Below are 17350 nucleotides of genomic sequence, written 5' to 3'. Positions count from 1 at the left end.
AAGCCATGAAAAAATTCACATAGAAAAAGTCATTTGAGGCATTTCGACTCAAGGTGATTGGTATCTGGAAAGGGGTTGTTTTTGTGGTATGCCCGATATCCACCCAGCACGAAGGGTGGATTCGTTGCGACCGCCACCTATCTGCCAACTCAATTCGTCATCAGCATGTCAGAGCCGCAGCCTGATACTCATTGCCTCTCCGCTTCAATACGTGCTACATAACCATATCCTACAAAGGCAATTAGTCCCAAGTAGGCTCTTTGGCAGCGGGGTGCAAGATTTCTCCCGCGATGGGGACGCCCGTCAAAGCATGTTTCAAGATGTTAGCCCTTGTCCATCGCACCAAACACAGGAAAGAAAGACCACGAGAAAGGACTCTCCCAAACTCACAATGGTGTATACGGTGGAATAATATTGTCCCTTATTCTGCACAAGGCACAGCTCGCCAACACACACACTGGGATAGAGCTGATATCACTCCCGTGGGCGAAGCCGAACAGACTGAGATGATGATGATCCCGACAATATTTGCTCCAGCGGGTATCCGCACAGCAAGTACTGCAACTCGACACAGAATAATAGTCAACAGAAGTGTACTGAACCGCCCAATACGATCCGCGGTAATACCGGGCAACTATCTCCCGGGAAAGAAGCCTGCGTTGAGGAAGACGACCATCAAGTACGACAGCTGGCGCGGGATACCAGTGGCAAGGGAGTATGAGGCGACATACTCGGGCGGAATAAAAGAAGCCACATTCAAAGAAGAACAACCAATGGTTCGTTAGTGCCAAAACAGGCTCTTTCCAGATCATCAAGTCCGGAAGGAACAACCTAGTGGACCGGGGCGACGGCGCCGTACGCGGGAAATTGGCGCTCACAAACAGACATCCCACAATCAACAGAATCGGCGTGATGAGCCCCATAATCCGTGTCGACCACCGCTCAAAGCCTATCTTAAACGCCAGATTATTCAGTCCGAGGGGGAACACCGCGCCCCCAATACTTCCGCCGGACAAGCAAGCCCTGTCGCTGCACCACGCCGCCGACGAAAGAATAACCATTACTGGCGACGGGCACAATGAAGATAAATGACGTTCCTGTTACACCCAGGAATCCGGTGACAGCCAGAAAGTGCCTACTATGTAGCTATCTCATACATAATGCGATGGGACAAAGTCATTCTACTGAATCGCTTGGCCGGTGTTCTGTTGCCGTGTCTATGATAAGAGGGAAAAGAAGTGTACAAGCCGATGCCCGAGGATGGAAACCACAGCCCTAGACCATCGATGTTTACATCCATTTCAAACCGACCTGTTACATCCCAACTTGACTGCAAATCTTTCTCGTAAAAGCGTGACCGTCACGGAGTACTGAGGGTGGGTTTGGGCTGCGGTTTGCCGAATGGGGAGCACCAGTTTGCCGAGGAATTTGAAGGCAGTTGGTGCTACAGGCGAACTTGTTCATGGGGCATACTGTGCTAGGCAATGGTTTGCATATGGTTTCCAAATTCGTGTATCGAATATGAGACAAAGGCAGGGTATGGTGAATGCCGAGTCCATGCTGGGTTTTGTGGTGTAGGTGTAGACACAATGAAAGGAAAACATTCAGCCACCAACATGGCGAACCAAAGAAACAAATACAAGAACCGAATCGAAAGTAAGAATGAAAGCCTTGCCGATGGTATACAACAAATGTGCAAAATAATAAAACACCAGTATCCGAATTCATCCCTTCCCATCCTGACCCATGCCACCTGTTATGCTGCGGAAAATTAACCGGAAAGTACTTAAATTGAAAATGCCAAAGACCTCCCCACTCCAGAGGTAGATCTTAATCGAGTCCGGTCTATGCGAATTGGCGATGCATACGCTTAGACGGACTCGGCGTGCGGGGATGGACTTCTCGCTCGCGGGAGCGCTCTGTGACAAAGTCCATCGGTCGGGTGTTCTCGAGCATCAACGGTTGTTCTTGCTTGTCGGCAAAGCCCTTCGCGGGCGACGCTCGTGGATCCTGTTGGCCGTAGTAGCTGTACGCTGGGTTCTGCTGGAGGTGGAGGGGCTGGCCATGCAGATTTGGGTCGTAGGCTGACGGGGGCGGGGGATAGCTGTGTTGTGGGTAGCTCTGGCCGTGCTGCTGGTGGTTTCTGAAGTAGCGGAAGGACCAGTTGTTGGCAAGTACCATCGTCCCGATAGTTGCTAGGAAGAAGGTCTAGATGAACAGGTTAGTGAAGCCCCAATGGCAAGAAGGGAGAGAAGCCTTACAATTGCTTTCCAGGAAATGGGATCGATAAAACTGTTGATAATCTGGGCCATTGTGTGTGCAGAAAGCTTAACTCGTCCAACATGGGTCGGGTCTTGATCCATGCACACCTGATAGATCGCGCAACTCCTCTTGAGGTCGGGCACGAGGTTTTCAGACGAACATTTATTATCCAGGTAATCTTGATGGCACCTGGCGATCTCACCAAGAATCGTGTCCATCTCTTTGCTGGCAACCGCATCGAATTCCCTGCGGATCTCGGAGACAAATGCAAAGACCATCCACACGGCAAGCGAAAACAGGGAGAGGTTGACCAACAGCTGGGCCCACCATGACAGGATAGCAGGGACATTGGGATGCTCTTCTAGTATGGACAACATCTGTCGGAAAGACGACATCTTGGAAGGAGCATTTTGTGTTGCCGACGTCCGGTCTTGGGTTCCTGTTCTGTCTGACCGTCCTTCACGGCTGCTGGGTCCGTCACTTTCATCATCGTAGTCCTCCATTTGCATTCGCCGCCCAAGCGCCTTGACCCGTCGTCGTTTCTTTTGTACACGCCGTGCGACCGCGTTTGTATAGTGATTGGTGCGTGGGATCTCTCCCCTTCCAGGGCTCGGAGCAAAGCGGCCGTAGATATTGAATAGTGAATTCCGCCGTGTGCTCTTCGATGACTGCTCTGGGGTATCCTCGTTATCCGCATTATCCGGCGAAGACAGATTCTCCGCTCCCGATGAAAAGTCCAATTCAGGCTTGCGTGGTGTCGTAAAAGCTGGTTGGCCGAACACCGACGAGTTGGATGGCATCGCCGATTGTTGTCGCTGCGGGGAGAAGAGGAAGGAGGATTGCGGGTTTGGAGGACGTAGGGCTGGCAACTGTTTCTTTCCAGGAGAATCAAAGGCGCTGTGAGTTCCTAGATAATGAAAGGGTTAGATAAAAGACACCATAGGAGCAAATTTCAGGCATCGAGGTGTGGCGAACACATACGTTTCTTGTTGTCTTGCTGGTGCTGTATGCCGATTTGGTAGAAGGGGGACGTCACGTCGCCCGGACCTGAGGCTCCTCCTTGCCATTCCCACTCCATCGGAACAGTTCCACCAGAGGCAGTTCGATATTCCATCTTGGTTGATGCCAGGGTGGATCGAGTCTGAGGTTGGTGGTGAGGAGGAGGGCGGGATGGTGGAGCGGGAAGTTTTTGTTTGGGTAAACAGACACCCGAGCAACCTGGGCGGAGTGGCGGGACGGCCTCGGCAGCGGATGCTTGCGACAGAAAACAACGCCAGCAATATAGGCGACCTGAGTGTGAAGATCTTCGTGACTGTCAATATCATGGAACGACCAGGAAATGGAGCACTTTTATCGCTGTTGCAGTGGTCCCTGCAAGTAGCCGCATGAACCTACAGTGGATCAAAGACCGCATGTGCAGCCAAACGGTCCACTGGTATTAATTGCATAGACACACAGTATTACCTCTACATGATCGTAGAATGGATTTCAACCATGGTAAAAGAAGGGCGCCAGCACCCAGCACTTTGTATACTCCACCCACATGCTATAGTATCCGACCCATTAAACCCCAGGCCATTAGGCTAGCCTCATAGATCTCACTACTCATCCATCTGCCACTGATAATCCAACGCCTCAAACCGACTCTTCTTATTCCTCGCTGCAAACCACTCCTTCTCAAACCCAGTCGACCGATCCACCCCATCCCAGCGATGCCCCGGCCGAATCCCGTACCGATTCGGCTGGAACGCACCTTTATACAACGGCCGACCAGTAACACTCGCTCCAGGCCCCTTCTTCTGCGTCAAGAACTGCGCCGCAGGATCATTCCACCTAGCGGCATCCTTCAATTCGTCGTTCAGCGCTTCGTCCTCAATCCCCCGCGCCACCGGCATCGCCCGAATATCCTGTAACTCCTGTTTCCTCGTCTCGCGCTGCTGCCGCTGGACGTCGCCCAGGAGCGCTTGGCGGGCTTCTTCTTCCTTCGCCTTTTTCTCCGCCTCGGCACGGCGGGCTTCGGCGCGTTTCATGGCCACATTGATGATACGGCCCGAGGCGTCACGGTAGATTGTTTCTTGGGACTTTTCATCCGAGGCCGCCGGGTCACGGTAAAGCGCTTCTTCAGCCTTTTTGCGGCGCTCCTGTGCTTTTACCATCGCGGCTGTGTCCGCGGCTGTTTGGAGGCCGGCTCGAGCCCCGGTTTCCATGCGGGGTCCTGCATCCTCTTCTGTCCCTTCAATCACGGGTCCCTCGTCATCTTCGTCTGCTTGGCGGGCGGCGCGCTCCGCGGCTGCTGAGGCTAGGATTGCGTCTGCGGCTTCTTGCTCGTTCTGCCCGGGGGCGGGCGCGGATCCGCCAAGGGTCTTCCAGCTGGATTTCTTTGCGCGGCGAAACTCGGCGCTCGCGGCCGATGTGTCGAGGGAGGGCTTGTATTCATCATCTTCGAGGGGGCGCGCATTGCCGAAGACTGGGGCGTCGTCATCTGCGATAATAAGACCAGTGCCAGCGGTGTCCGCGGCTTTGGTCTTCTTGCGCTTCTTCTTGGGGCGGTCTGGGGCTGGGTCTGCGTTTAGGTAGTTTTTGGCGAGGTAGTCCGCCAGTGAGCCCGGCATGGTTCGAGAAGGATTGTGTTTGGTCGGTGTGGATGTCTTTTGGACGCGGAGCTGTGCAGCAAATGGTTTGCCTCGACTTATCGATAGGCGGAGGAACGTTTTCCCGAACTGTATCCCGCCTAGTCACCCGTTGTCCCTCGATGCGAGCAAGTTCCCGGCTTCCTTGCGTCTGGGCTTAGGGAGAGCCGAAAGCAAGAGTTTGGCCGTCGGGAAGATGCCGCGCTCCGAAGAAGCAGAGTGGTGGGCTAATGCCGTCTATGCGGCCATCCAGGAGATTCCTCACGGCAAAGTCACGTCCTACGGCCATATCGCCCTACTTCTCGGCGAGCGTATGTACCCACCACGACAATTGTTCACGTACACTTGCTGACAGCACGTGCCATGCCTTAGCCCAAAGGCCGCGCCAAGTTGGTGTTTGTCTCAAGTCCCTGCCTGATGCAGAGTCTGGTGCTCACTTCAACTCAAGCACAGTGCCATGGCAGCGAGTTATCAACTCCAAGGGCATGATATCACATCGGTATGTAACAAAAGCTGTCTCAGACACGCTTTCCGTTTAACTCCACCTTGAATAGTATATTCGGTCCGTGATATGAGCTTACTCGCACGCTTAGTGGACCAGGTAGCGCAGAGCGCCAAGCAGAAGCTCTTCGCGAAGAAGGCGTCGAGGTAACTAGAGATAGCATGGGCGAGATATATGTCGACTTCTCCCAGTATGGCTGGTTCCCGAAACTGCTACCCAGCGAGGACGAGGAGAATAATGGGGATCTATTTGTGCAGGATACCTAGTAACTGTACCCTAGGGTACAGCCACCTCCCTTAAGACACCCACAACTACTTGAGAATGGTTCGAATCCTTTCACCTTCCCTTCCGCATGGTAAAATCGCTGTCAAATATTCATGTTCGAATAGACGGCCGTAAGGTGAACCAAAGGGATTCCTATGACTGCCTCTTGAAATTTCTACACATAACCAACCAGCCTTGACGATAACGAGTAAACCGCACAACAGACGCGCATCTGAAAATGTCCGTCATACAGTCTTCGTATTTCTAACAACGTAATACGCAACACAAGCCAATATCAACCGCCAATGCCAGATGCGCCACAGGAGCCACAGGTAGCCGAGGAATAATAGCAATCCAGCGGACAGGATGGTCATCACATCACACACCATAGATGCCACCGCGCACGATATGGAAAGAAACGATAATGAGCTGGAGCACAAGATTCTATGGGCTTAATATAGGAGTTGAAAAGGCAAGGGCCAAGGGCATAGCGGGATATGGACAGGGCGCGAATCATGCTGAGGGGGGCTGCGCCATCCAAACAGCTACCGACCGGACCGGACGAAAGAGAGGAGGAAAGGAAATATAGGAAAAAAAAAAAAAAAAAGCAGACACGTGAACCGACCACGTTCGCATCCTGTAACGTAATCGAGAGAGGAAAAGATCGTTAAGTCTCGCACTTCATCGCGGTTGGTTGGGATAGATAAGGTAAGATAGGATAGGTAGATAGGGTCGGGGGGCGAAAAGAAAGAGAAAAGATAAATCCAGGAAGCAAATCTGACAGATCGGCCCGTCTAGGGTCCCAGCCCGTCAAAGATGGAAAGAAAAGAAAATGGACAAGAGGGAGCCGAGTAGAAAAAGAAAGAAGGGAAGAAGAACTCGCTGAGATACAACAAACCCTGTTACGCTCACAGCACGGCTCCACTAGCGCCGCTTGACTTCGGCCGCCCACCCCTCAATCCCCTCGCCCCGCGTCCCCGGCGGAATGCCTAGGCTGATCCCGTCCATGCCTGGCGTATCCTTCATCCACTCGTGCGACCCCATGCCGCCGGCGTTGGCGCGCTTCTCCGGCGACAGGTCCAGCATGGGCAGGAGGAATTCGCTGATGCGCATGGCTTCTTCCACGCTGTAGTGGTATTTCTCGCGTAGGACTTCCGGCAAGGCCCAATGGCGCAGGCGGTGGATATTGCGCAGCTCGCCCTTGCGATTGAAGATATCTTGCGACCATTTACCAGACAGGCAGAGAGATTTGGGGAAAGGTCCAAGCAGCTCGATGATTTGGGCGATGTGGTCGTCGTCTTTGCCATACTTGGTGCCGGATTGCGGGTCGAAGAGATAGTCTCCCGTGATGAGTTCAAAGACCTGTATATTTTAGACGTGCAATTCATTTGAAGACTGGTGGGGTTGATGGGATCGCCTTACCATGCATGCCATACTCCACACGTCCGTACTGGCCCCCCATTTCGCACCTAGTATAACCTCCGGCGAGCGGTATTGCCGCGTCTGGATGTCGTTGGTAAAGTGATGGCCAACCCAGCATGCGTTACCCAGATCGGCGATCTTAACAGAGATAATGCTAGCGTCGATCTCCTCTTCGAGAGACTTCCTTGACGAGCTCTTGTCGAGAGATATACCGGATACTTCTCTCTCCAGGAGATCACTTGGGGGATACGTTAGCTTCAGGGTGGTACGGGCGGTAGTGAATGTCCACTTCTGGGAGGGGGCGTACGCTGTCTTTTCTCGCGTCTTCTGCTGCTCATCCTCGGTCTTGATCCCGAGGGTCTCCCTCATCGATGGCTCATTTGGTGCTAAATGAGTCGCATGTTAATCGACAGTCCCCAAGTGTTCTATGCAACCTTTTCCACGGGATACACTCACTCGGATCGTTCACCATCTGGCTCAAACTGCTGTGCGAATTGGACGAGCTGTGTTTGAAATCAAAGCTGCTGAAGCTGGTGTTCAGCGGGCTGGGAAGCGGTTGGCTGCCCGTAATCAACGTGCGCCGTCGCCGCCGCCCATTCCGGTTGTCCTCCTTATTCTCCGTCTCCTTCTGCGCCTCTTCTTGCTGTACGTGAGCTTTCACAATCTGCTCGACGTCGCCAATCTCAATCAACACATTTTCCGGCTTGAGGTCCGTATGAATAATCCCACACTCGCGATGCAGGTAGTCCAATCCCAGTAGCACCTGCTTCGTGATCTGCTTGACTAATGGCATCGGGATGCCCCGGTGGTTCCATCGCTTGATCAGACCCAGCAGATTCTCGCCCAGCACCTCAAACACCATACACACGTGGACGCCGTTGGGTCCCTTGTGTTCGAACGAATCCAGCAGACTGACCACATGCTTGCGGCCCGGGTGGGAAGGTTTCGCTTGGACGATTCGGTTGAGCAGCTTGATCTCGTCTATGGCGGTCTCGGTGTAGTGGGCGGCGGAGCGAACGACCTTCAACGCGACGTGTTTGTTCGTGGTCGTATCCCTCGACAACCACACGGTCGAGAAGTGGCCCCACCCAAGCTTGCGCACCACGACATACCGGCCATTGTTATATGTCTCGCCCACGGCTACCGGGTGATAACCACCCTTGCAGTAATCCTCGGAATCTTCCTCCTCGGCGGCGGTTTCGAGCTCGTCGCCCGACGAGGTAGACGGCGAGCGCGAACCTGACGTTCCAATGGCTTTAGAATTTGGTGCGGCGCCACTGCTGTTGTCGGAGAAAGAGTTGTCAGCGAGATAAAACAGAGAAGAAGAAGCTTCAGAATTTTCATGATCTGAGGTGCGGTGGGAGGGGAGGTCGCGGCAGGTTGAGGGGAAAAAAATGGCACCTACGATTCTGTGGCCTCGCCCGCTTCGCCCGACTTTGCATCATTGGTGACGATGGGTTTGAGGTCAGTGCCCTTTCTCCTCTTCTTGCCGCCGTTGCCATTGGCAGCGGAGGCAGCCACACTGGCTATCTGTTTCCCCTTGTTCAACATGGCCTTGGTGAGATCAACGCCCTCCATGTTGTGGAGTGGAAGGAGTTGGGGGGACGACAGCTGAGAGAGGCGGGGCACCGGGATGCGAGGTGGTTGGTTGCGGGAGGGAAAAGAGGGTGGCGCGCGGAGGGGCCCTTCACCGCAGGACAGGTGACGAGAAGAAGGGGAGACAGGAGGGCGCAACAAAGTGTCAGTGATAGGATGCGACGGAGGAGAGAATGTAGGTCGAAAAGAGTCGCTTTAGGGCGATGCACGGGAGGAAGAGGGTGGTGAGGAAGAGAGATTCCGCAAGCAGCCAAGTTGGTGTGTATGCGACGGATGTGGCGAACGACGCATCGAGCCCGAGAACTCAACCAAGTAAACAGGAAATAGACGTGGGCCGATCGGAGTAAACAAGGGAAGCTTGATCAACAATACGCACAGCGATCCAGATCACATTGCGCAAGAGAATAATCGAATGCCCGGGCTATATAGCATCGTGCAGATTGCGATCTGGTGCCCAGCGCGGGGGAAGGGGCTGGTGATGCGTTGCAGATGGGCGCCAAAATAAACTAGTCGACATGACTGGCGGAGAGGATCGGCTAGTGAGCTACAGTCGTCATTCTGTCAAGCCTTATAGGATTATAGCAAGACTTTGCCATTCTTGCTGTTGTCCGAGGCAACTATACAAAGTCCAGAATACAGATGAGCAGTATGTAGCGCTGTCGTTGACTAGCAAACAGCCCAGAGGACCGATCGGAGGCCCACTCTACTATCATGGGAAGTCAATAGAATCGTACAATATGATTAGACTACCAGTATCAGACATTAGAATCTGCCGGGACCGTCGGTCAAAATGGTCTCGTCCATCTCATCCGGATGTCACCGAGATCTCTCCATCCACGCCCGCCCAAACTGACAACCTCCCAAACTCCGACACGGCTCAAACAACCTTGCTTCCTTGCTCCACCAGCTGTTTCCCAGCAACCGGGGCACTCGATCACCACCATGTCCAACCCCTACCATCACCGTCCACTGCCAGACTACTTCATCTCCTCCCCGCTCCTCGCCCTCCTCTACCCGCTCCATCAGCTCCTCCTCCGCATCCGGGGATCTCCCCGACCATCACCCCCCAACGCTCGGCCGATCCGCGTCGTCTGTATCTCCGACACCCACACCCTCGAGTGGCCCGACATACCCGATGGCGACCTCTTGATTCACGCCGGCGACCTGGCCAACGACGGCTCCGTACGCGAGATCCAAGCCGCCGTCGACTGGCTGCGCTCGCTCCCGCACCCACAGAAGGTCGTCATCTGCGGCAACCATGACAGCTACTTCGACGTGCGGTCGCGCTGCGAGGAAGATCGTGATGAGAAGCCCTCCTCCTCATTTGCGGCGGTTTCCGCGTCCACAGCCTCCATCCACTCCCTCGACGAGACCGCGTCCTCGCGCATCGACTGGGGTGACATCCACTACCTCCAGCACTCCGCCGTAACACTGTCCTTCCCCAGCGCGACAGACTCATCCTCGACCTCGTCAACAACACCGCTCACAAGCTCAAGCTCGCGCGCGCGCGAACTCACCATCTACGGTGCCCCGCAAATCCCCGCGCTCGTCCCCTTCGGCCCCGAGCACGCCTTCACATACCCGCCACACCACGACGCCTGGTCGCGCACCGTCCCGTCCGACACAGACATCCTGGTCACGCACACCCCCCCACAAGCACATCTGGACATGTCCCCAGTCTACTCAACCGGCTGTCCGAATCTCCTCGCTGAAGCGTGGCGCGTGCGGCCCGCGCTACACGTCTTCGGGCACATCCACAACTCGGCAGGCCGGGAACCCATCTTCTGGGACGAAGCGCAGCGCGCGTGGGAGCGCCTGTGTGCGTCGAGGCGCCCCCGTGCAAAGTACGGTCGTCTTATGGCGTTGACGGGCTTCTTCCGGGACCTGTTCGATCCGTCTGGTTGGGCTGATGCGGCCCGAGTTGTGTTGTACGGTGTGCTGGGCGTGGTGTGGTCGAGGGTCTGGGGAGGCGAGACGCGGGACGGGGGATGGATGGTGAATGCGGCATGCATGTATCGCAGTAGCGGGAGACTGCGGAATCCGCCGCAAGTTATTGAACTTTGATGATAGTTGGTTCTTTTCCTCCGGCTGGAGCGTGCATGGCGTCTAATCATAACTTGCGTTTCAGAGTGGATGCTTTGCGAGGCGAAAATGTACATAGGAGCCTGCAATCCATGATAATGCTGTTGCAAGAGACCTTTTCCGTATAGCCAACATGTAGTGATCGCGTCACCATAGATTATTTCCTGGAAAATGTGGAGAAGATCATCGATGCCAGCACCTCGAATGTCTTCCCTCGGGATGTTATATGCACTTGAATAACCAGTACATTGAATTTCTCCCATGCCATGGTATGAACCCTATTTAATGCAAGATCCAAGTTCTACGGAGAAGTTCTTTTCACTCCGGCCTCGACAGCTTAATGGAAGAGATGTTATTCCGCGAACATCCATCTACCATTTCGCTATACATAGTCCCTTATATAGGTCCTAGCATTGGAAGAATCGTGTAGTTCCTATGTTAAGGTACCCGCGGATCCCTGTAGGTGCGTGAACAAGTATACGCTTATACGTCGGAATTGTGTCATTACTATTCTTGTTCTTCTATTCGTCGAGAATCAGTGAGCGACTGCGGGTCACGGATGAGTACCAAGTAGATTGATTTCAAGTCGAAGCCTGTCAGGAGCTTGAGGTCTCTATTGCGGCTCTCGAGAATTGAGCTGCTTCTTCAAGTAAAGCGCACCATCGATATCGTCCAGCATATCGTCATGAGATTGCTAGCATACAAACATTGACTGGTTTCCAATGAACGGTCCCTATCGCATGAATTGATTAATTTTCTAGCTTTGCTGCTAGGTTGAATCGCATCGAACCTACCATGTATACCAGATTGCGATATGTAATCCTCCACGTGTGATCATCTTGAAGGTGCCACCTATCCTGATAATTGCCAAAGGCATAAAGGACCTGTCCCGTGGTATCTCCTTTCCCAAAATGAGCAGCGCGGAAATACGTCACGGACCGGGCGACAGTGGGGGAGATAACATCGATAAGCTGAGTGCCATACAAGTGCTGCGTAGTCACGCACGTCAGGCTAGCTTTGAGTGTCGATTGAATAGTAGACAGTGGTGTTAGCACATTCAGCGGGGCCGAATAGTTGGCTGTCGTATCGCTGGTGAACACTTTACTCAAGGCATCAAAATCTTTGCCATCGATGGCAAAGGGATAGATTGCGAGTGTGTTTCTGATCGCTTCGATCGTGGCTGCATCTTCACGCTTCGGCGGCGAGAACTGGCTGGCGAGGGACCCGATCGAAATTGGCGCTATGGGGATTGCGAGAGAGTCACTCCCGGTGACCTGAGGAAAGATAGCCACAACCACAAGGAGGGCACAAAGTCGGAGAGGTCTCATTGCGTTTGAAAGGAAGTGAGGGAGTTGTAGTGAATTAAGAGCCTTCAAGTCAGGCGGCAGGTAGCGTCCCTTTGAATGATCCAAAGATCAGATCTCGGCTACAGAATGTGCATGATATAAACTTCGCACCTGTGGGAATGATTATGGTGTTGGTCTACGCCAGCCGATGAATAGCAAATGCAGAGTCCATCAATGAGAGAGGGAGGATTATTTGCAGGGACATCTCGTACGTAGTAGCCAAGGCTATGTTGGTTGGAGGCCGGGGATTCATGGACAGTGCCAACTGGAGCTTTTCATTTAGCGCTTCTTTTGACGAGGATGAATGCAACTCCAGCCTCGCCCCGCGGGGTCCAAAGTCAGCCACGCGGGTCATCGCCTCAACCGGCGCCCCAATTCCCCGCCTGGAAATCAACGTGTCCAAGTTGTGGATGGGGAAATGGCGGCAAAGATGCTATGATCAGTCCAGGGTCATTTTGACAAGCAGCTTTGTTACTTGGGGGTAATCAAGCACCGATAATTAAGCAATAGTCCATGGGATGGCCAATACTCGGCGGTTACAACGCTCAAGGGCCCAGGTAAACGCCATGGCAGGGACCTATTACCTGTGGTATGGCAAGGAAACCGGAACATCAGAATCTCGGTAGAATCGAAAAGTACTTAGGTGCGCAGAAATTTGATTGATTGTCTGTCGTGTTTTCTATTGTAGCTTTCAATGCCTAATACTGGACAAGGGTATAATATATATGCGTCCCAGAAGGAAAAAAGAGTATCTAACGCAACATGCTCAAATATCAACAGACACACAGTGCCCATAAACACCCTACCAGCGCCAATGGTCTACAGCTTGGCCTTCTCATTGAACCGCGGCGCCTCCAGCGGATCATACGCGTGGAGACCAAGCGTGTCGGATGGGATGGCACCAGCATGCCCACCCAACAAGCCCCTCGTGTCCAGCAAACTAGGGTTCAGCTCCTCAATCCGCGCCGCGCCAATCAGCCGCATATTCATCTCCATCTCGTCCTTTAGCAGCTGCATCGCCCGGTTGACCCCGTCCAGCCCATACGCAGACATAGCGTACAAGAAGGGTCGCCCGATGCCAACGCCCTTGGCGCCGAGGCACAGCGCCTTCAGGATATCGGTGGCCCGGCGCACACCACCGTCAACGTACACCTCGAGGCGCTTCTCCCAGCCGCGCTCGCGCAGCGCCGGCATCACCTCAGCCAGAATCTCGATACCCGAGCGGGCGGTTTCGAGTTGGCGGCCGCCGTGGTTGGAGAGCACGACACCGTCGACGCCGGCCTCGACGGCGCGCAGCACGTCCTCAACGCATTGCACCCCCTTCAGCACAATCGGCATCTTCGTGATGCTCTTGAACCAAGGGATATCCTTCCACGAGAGTGCGGGGTCGATGAAGGAGGAGATGGCGCGGGCGGCGCCCTGGGAGCGGTCGACCGAGTCGTCGCCTGTTTGTACGTTCGAGCCGGCGTCGCTGAACTTCGACCGCATATCTTTCTCGCGGCGGCCGAGCTGGGGTGCGTCGACTGTGATGAAGAGGCCCTTGCACCCCCGAGCTTCGGCATGCGCGACAATCCTCCGCGTGATCTCGCGGTCTTTGTTGACGTAGAGCTGTAGCCACTGCACCTGATCGCCTTGCCGGGCGTCGACGATCTCGTCGAAGGAGCAGGATGCTAGGGTCGGGATCATCTGGACGACCTGGTGCTGGTGCGCGGCCCTGGTGAGCACGACTTCGCCTTCCGGGTGCCCTAGCTTGCCGAGTGCGGTGGCGGTCACGTAGAAGGGGATGGAGCAGGGAGTGCCGAGCATGGTGGTGGACATATCGATGTTCGCGACATCGACGAGGACGCGGGGACGGAACCAGATCTTGTGGAAGGCAAGGTGGTTCTCACGCAATGTCTGCACAAGGGAAGATGGGAGTTCATGTTAGTTGATTATTCCAGGGTTGGGGTGGCGCTGCCACGTACGATCTCATCATCTGCTCCGCTGGAGTAGTATGCCCACGCCGTTTTCTTCATGACCTGCCGTGCAACGGACTCAAAGTCCAGGAGGTTGTAGCACGCGGCGAGCGGGGGCATCCGCTTCACGCGCTCCAAGCGGTCGGCCTCCTCCGGGTCGAATGCCTTCTCCTCCTGCTCGACAGTGGACATGTCGACCTCGCCGAGATGCTTGGAATGGTCGAGGTACTTATCAAGGGTGTCGGGAGGGTGGATGGGGTCGAATTCCTCGGTCGCATCTTTGCCGGCGTACTTGAGGATGATTTTTTGGCCGCCCGGGTGTTCTAAAGGGTGTTAGACGGTCGAGCCGGAGCAACGTGAACTTTTGTCAGGTGCCTACCTGGCAGGAACTCGGTGACATCGTAGGCCTTGCCGTGCACGATTACCCAGCATGAATCCTTGGAGTTGTGCTCGGCGACGGCGGCGCCTGTCAACTTTTGGCTCATGATTGCGGAGAGGATGTGAAACAAAACAAAGAGCTCTACCGCATCCAGTCCTACAGGAGAAAAGAAGGCAGCGGAGGATGTGTGTGAGGGCAGGAGTGTTCGGAGAAGAACAAGATGGGCTTGTACGCCTCGGTCTAATGAAGTCCGGGGGAGAGAAACGTTGCGGGGAGCTTCTCGGCCGACTCGGGTCGATTTGATTCGCCGCTGGTCCGTCAATCGTCGCCCATGAACTACACCCATGAACTACAGCACGTCTCCTCCAATACACAACGGCCGAGACGGCCGATAGGATGCTCTCGTGCGGGTCCTTCAGGACACACAATCATAGACCGCGCACCGTCCTTGTGGCATTACATGTATTCAATGCATGTACATGGAGGCCAGGCCAGCAGCCTCGGCCCATCTGAAGGCGGCCCGGCCAGTCAAAGCCCGCGCATTACCCGGCGTCGGCTCCGGAGAATGTCACCCCGAGCAGTTTTGTGGAGAGATCATACTGGCTTGTTTGCAGCTCCTGCACGCAGGGGAATTTTACAGGGGGATTGGCCATGATGCGTCCATGAGACATAGTTCTACAGGGGGAAGGCCTGCGAATGACATTATGGCCTGAGGCAACAAGTGTCCGACGCAATGGCAATGATCATATATGCCTGAGGCCGAGAAGCTCCGAAACACTTGCTGCCACAGAAGAATGCCTCAAATGTCTCTGAGAGGGAGGAGCAGATACCCCTAGAACCATCATTAGAGCTGCGAACAAACGTGAATTTCGGCAACCCCCTGCACTCCGCCTCTCACCAATCCTCCTACAATTCCAACCTCGTGGCTGACGGGCCGACAGACGCCACTGTCGATCCCATCTCCAGCTTTCACCTCACAAAAAGCATCAACCACGGCCAGCTCCAATGCAAGCATCGACGTCGGCATCGAAGCACATCCCTGCACATCTAACCTCGCAACAGTCATGCGACGTGCGACGCTGGCCGAGTTCGTCTAGTGTTCCCGGGCGCGTCGTGTGTCCCGCCACGCGATGACAACAGCGCATCCGAGCTTCTGCTTCGCCCGTTCTTTGCCTAGTGCAGCGGATGCAGAGAGGGATAGGTAGCTTGAGCTCCTCGTGGCAGGAGACCCATGTTATCGCATGGCCGTGCTGCTAAGATCCATCCCAGCCGTGGCCTGGTCGTAGCCAGATGTTAGACCGAGCCTCGCGCATATGACTACGGTCCCTGCCAGACGGCACTGTCTTTACCACGACCTTGATGCCTCTGCATTTGTCTGTTTGATGGGAACCGATCACTAAAGTAATGAGATTTTTGCTGGACCCACGGCTGTTTCCTCCGTGGTGCTGAAAAGCCGTCGAGTTCGGCGTGCCTTCGGGTATGACGTTACTGGGATCGCCGGGCGAGCCCCACGATATCAAGGCAGCGCAGACCTGGTAAGAGTTTGTCCGACCCCGCTGGGCGATTCGAGAAAAATGCCACCACGCCGAAAAGTGGTTCCCTACATCATCGCGTGGAGGCTGACGTCGCTTTCCCGCCATGCGCGCTGGATGGATCGCGAGAGTGCACCCGAGTTTTGTTTCCAACGGGGGCAGCTGGAGCCAGTGACGTGGGTCCGGGGCGTCTGAGAGGGCAGGCTGTGTTGCGGTGGGTTTCCATTTGACGGACTTGTTCCGGTGACTGTGGCCGGGTGAGGCGTACCAGCCCGCTTCTACAACGGGGAGCTTCAAGTGATGCGGTGGTAGTGAAGGGAAAACTTCTCTGGGAGAGAAAGATTCAAATCCCCATATTTGGGGGTAGTCGTTTGCATGCATCGGCACGGAGAATTGAACGAAAAGCACCATACTCTGGACGCCAGACGCCTGCAGAATTGAGTCCAGTGCTGTAGATAGCAGGCTAGATTCTCGCCAGGCATGCGATTCAAGAATGGGTCCGCTATGCCCCACTGATCCGCTGGAGGGTCCGCTAGTTCGCGCCCGGTGCATTCTGGCATCATCGCTTGCGCCGTGCTCGGTCGGGCCTACGGTGACGGCTTCCCGAGGGTTTCGCTGCAGCCCCGAGGGTCCGGGCATGCTCATCCCCTCTCTCGACTCCGGTTCCCCTCATACTCCGCGCCGCTGGGCGCACACCACGGTCGGTTTGCATGGGGCAGGGTCGGGGTCGGGTTGAGGGGTGTGCCCGGCAGCCCCAAGGGTCTGTAGTGGCGCTATTGTTCGATGGCGACGTCCCAGAGAAGCGGCTATTGTGTGGCAAGTTCCTGAGAGGGGGAATGGTTGGTCGGTAGGCGAGTGCACCGTAGTCCGACGTGTGATACGGCCTCCCGAGAGAGAGCGGAAGATGGAACGGCCCTGGTTAGCGGGACGGGTTTGGGTTGACTACGATTCCAATTGGTCAATCTCGTGATTCGGCCCGTGAATGTGGTCGCGACAGGGTTGCGACCTCCTTGCCGATGCCGCAAGCTTATTGTCAATAGCACCACCTGTGCCTTCACACTCCTGCGAAGTACCCTACCGTCTTGCACGGTTGTGGTGCATTCAGCATATTCCGACTATCGCCAGCCCCGTCCAGCCCCTCCCAACTAGGAAGGCTACTCGAGCCCCAGGACAAATTCCTACTCGATGTGAATGGCTCAGGCATCTCAACACCGTCACAGCGCATCGACAACGTAACCCGCACACTCACTGCTCCTCCACTCGACTTGGTGCCAATCATCGAGGTACGCAGACTGGACCCTCCCACCGTGCGCGTTGACTGGGGCGGCCTTGATGTCGTCAGGGACGCCCGCTAACGCGGCGCCGGGCGGGTCCTCGAAA

At 55.0% G+C, this 17350-nt stretch overlaps 9 protein-coding genes across 9 annotated transcripts; 3 read left to right on the top strand and 6 right to left on the bottom strand.

Moving 5' to 3' along the window:
* Nucleotides 1-241: 241 nt before the first annotated feature.
* Nucleotides 242-1061, bottom strand: N7482_009143 (uncharacterized protein; the record flags this gene model as incomplete). Its single annotated transcript, XM_056691267.1, is given in 2 exon segments — nucleotides 242-377; nucleotides 391-1061. The coding sequence occupies 2 exon segments, from the start codon at nucleotides 1059-1061 to the stop codon at nucleotides 242-244; spliced, it is 807 nt and encodes a 268-aa protein (XP_056538973.1).
* Nucleotides 1062-1845: 784 nt separating this feature from the next.
* N7482_009142 (putative nuclear envelope protein Brr6) lies at nucleotides 1846-3376 on the bottom strand (the record flags this gene model as incomplete). The annotated part of the gene is made up of 3 exons (XM_056691266.1): nucleotides 1846-2208; nucleotides 2262-3169; nucleotides 3244-3376. The coding sequence occupies 3 exons, from the start codon at nucleotides 3374-3376 to the stop codon at nucleotides 1846-1848; spliced, it is 1404 nt and encodes a 467-aa protein (XP_056538972.1).
* Nucleotides 3377-3863: 487 nt separating this feature from the next.
* cwc26 (putative cell cycle control protein (Cwf26)) lies at nucleotides 3864-4874 on the bottom strand (the record flags this gene model as incomplete). The annotated part of the gene is made up of 1 exon (XM_056691265.1): nucleotides 3864-4874. The coding sequence occupies one exon, from the start codon at nucleotides 4872-4874 to the stop codon at nucleotides 3864-3866; it is 1011 nt and encodes a 336-aa protein (XP_056538971.1).
* A 214-nt stretch (nucleotides 4875-5088) lies between these two features.
* Nucleotides 5089-5660, top strand: N7482_009140 (MGMT family protein; the record flags this gene model as incomplete). The annotated part of the gene is made up of 3 exons (XM_056691264.1): nucleotides 5089-5203; nucleotides 5265-5391; nucleotides 5486-5660. 3 exons carry the CDS (start codon nucleotides 5089-5091, stop codon nucleotides 5658-5660), a joined length of 417 nt encoding a protein of 138 aa, XP_056538970.1.
* A 922-nt stretch (nucleotides 5661-6582) lies between these two features.
* Nucleotides 6583-8658, bottom strand: N7482_009139 (serine/threonine-protein kinase; the record flags this gene model as incomplete). The annotated part of the gene is made up of 4 exons (XM_056691263.1): nucleotides 6583-7020; nucleotides 7081-7466; nucleotides 7537-8360; nucleotides 8486-8658. 4 exons carry the CDS (start codon nucleotides 8656-8658, stop codon nucleotides 6583-6585), a joined length of 1821 nt encoding a protein of 606 aa, XP_056538969.1.
* A 960-nt stretch (nucleotides 8659-9618) lies between these two features.
* N7482_009138 (metallophosphatase domain-containing protein) lies at nucleotides 9619-10740 on the top strand (the record flags this gene model as incomplete). Its single annotated transcript, XM_056691262.1, has 1 exon — nucleotides 9619-10740. One exon carries the CDS (start codon nucleotides 9619-9621, stop codon nucleotides 10738-10740), a length of 1122 nt encoding a protein of 373 aa, XP_056538968.1.
* A 631-nt stretch (nucleotides 10741-11371) lies between these two features.
* N7482_009137 (nuclear transport factor 2 family protein) lies at nucleotides 11372-12086 on the bottom strand (the record flags this gene model as incomplete). The annotated part of the gene is made up of 2 exons (XM_056691261.1): nucleotides 11372-11452; nucleotides 11553-12086. 2 exons carry the CDS (start codon nucleotides 12084-12086, stop codon nucleotides 11372-11374), a joined length of 615 nt encoding a protein of 204 aa, XP_056538967.1.
* An 837-nt stretch (nucleotides 12087-12923) lies between these two features.
* N7482_009136 (L-lactate dehydrogenase (cytochrome)) lies at nucleotides 12924-14544 on the bottom strand (the record flags this gene model as incomplete). The annotated part of the gene is made up of 3 exons (XM_056691260.1): nucleotides 12924-14000; nucleotides 14069-14382; nucleotides 14439-14544. The coding sequence occupies 3 exons, from the start codon at nucleotides 14542-14544 to the stop codon at nucleotides 12924-12926; spliced, it is 1497 nt and encodes a 498-aa protein (XP_056538966.1).
* Nucleotides 14545-16463: 1919 nt separating this feature from the next.
* N7482_009135 (uncharacterized protein) lies at nucleotides 16464-17325 on the top strand (the record flags this gene model as incomplete). Its single annotated transcript, XM_056691259.1, has 2 exons — nucleotides 16464-16670; nucleotides 17011-17325. The coding sequence occupies 2 exons, from the start codon at nucleotides 16464-16466 to the stop codon at nucleotides 17323-17325; spliced, it is 522 nt and encodes a 173-aa protein (XP_056538965.1).
* Nucleotides 17326-17350: the final 25 nt, after the last annotated feature.

This window comes from Penicillium canariense (genome assembly GCF_028826845.1).
Source record: "Penicillium canariense strain IBT 26290 chromosome Unknown utg000007l_segment0_segment0, whole genome shotgun sequence".
NCBI lineage: Eukaryota > Fungi > Ascomycota > Eurotiomycetes > Eurotiales > Aspergillaceae > Penicillium > Penicillium canariense.
Note: the sequence above shows the minus strand (reverse complement) of the source record. Positions and strands in the feature narration are given on the sequence as shown.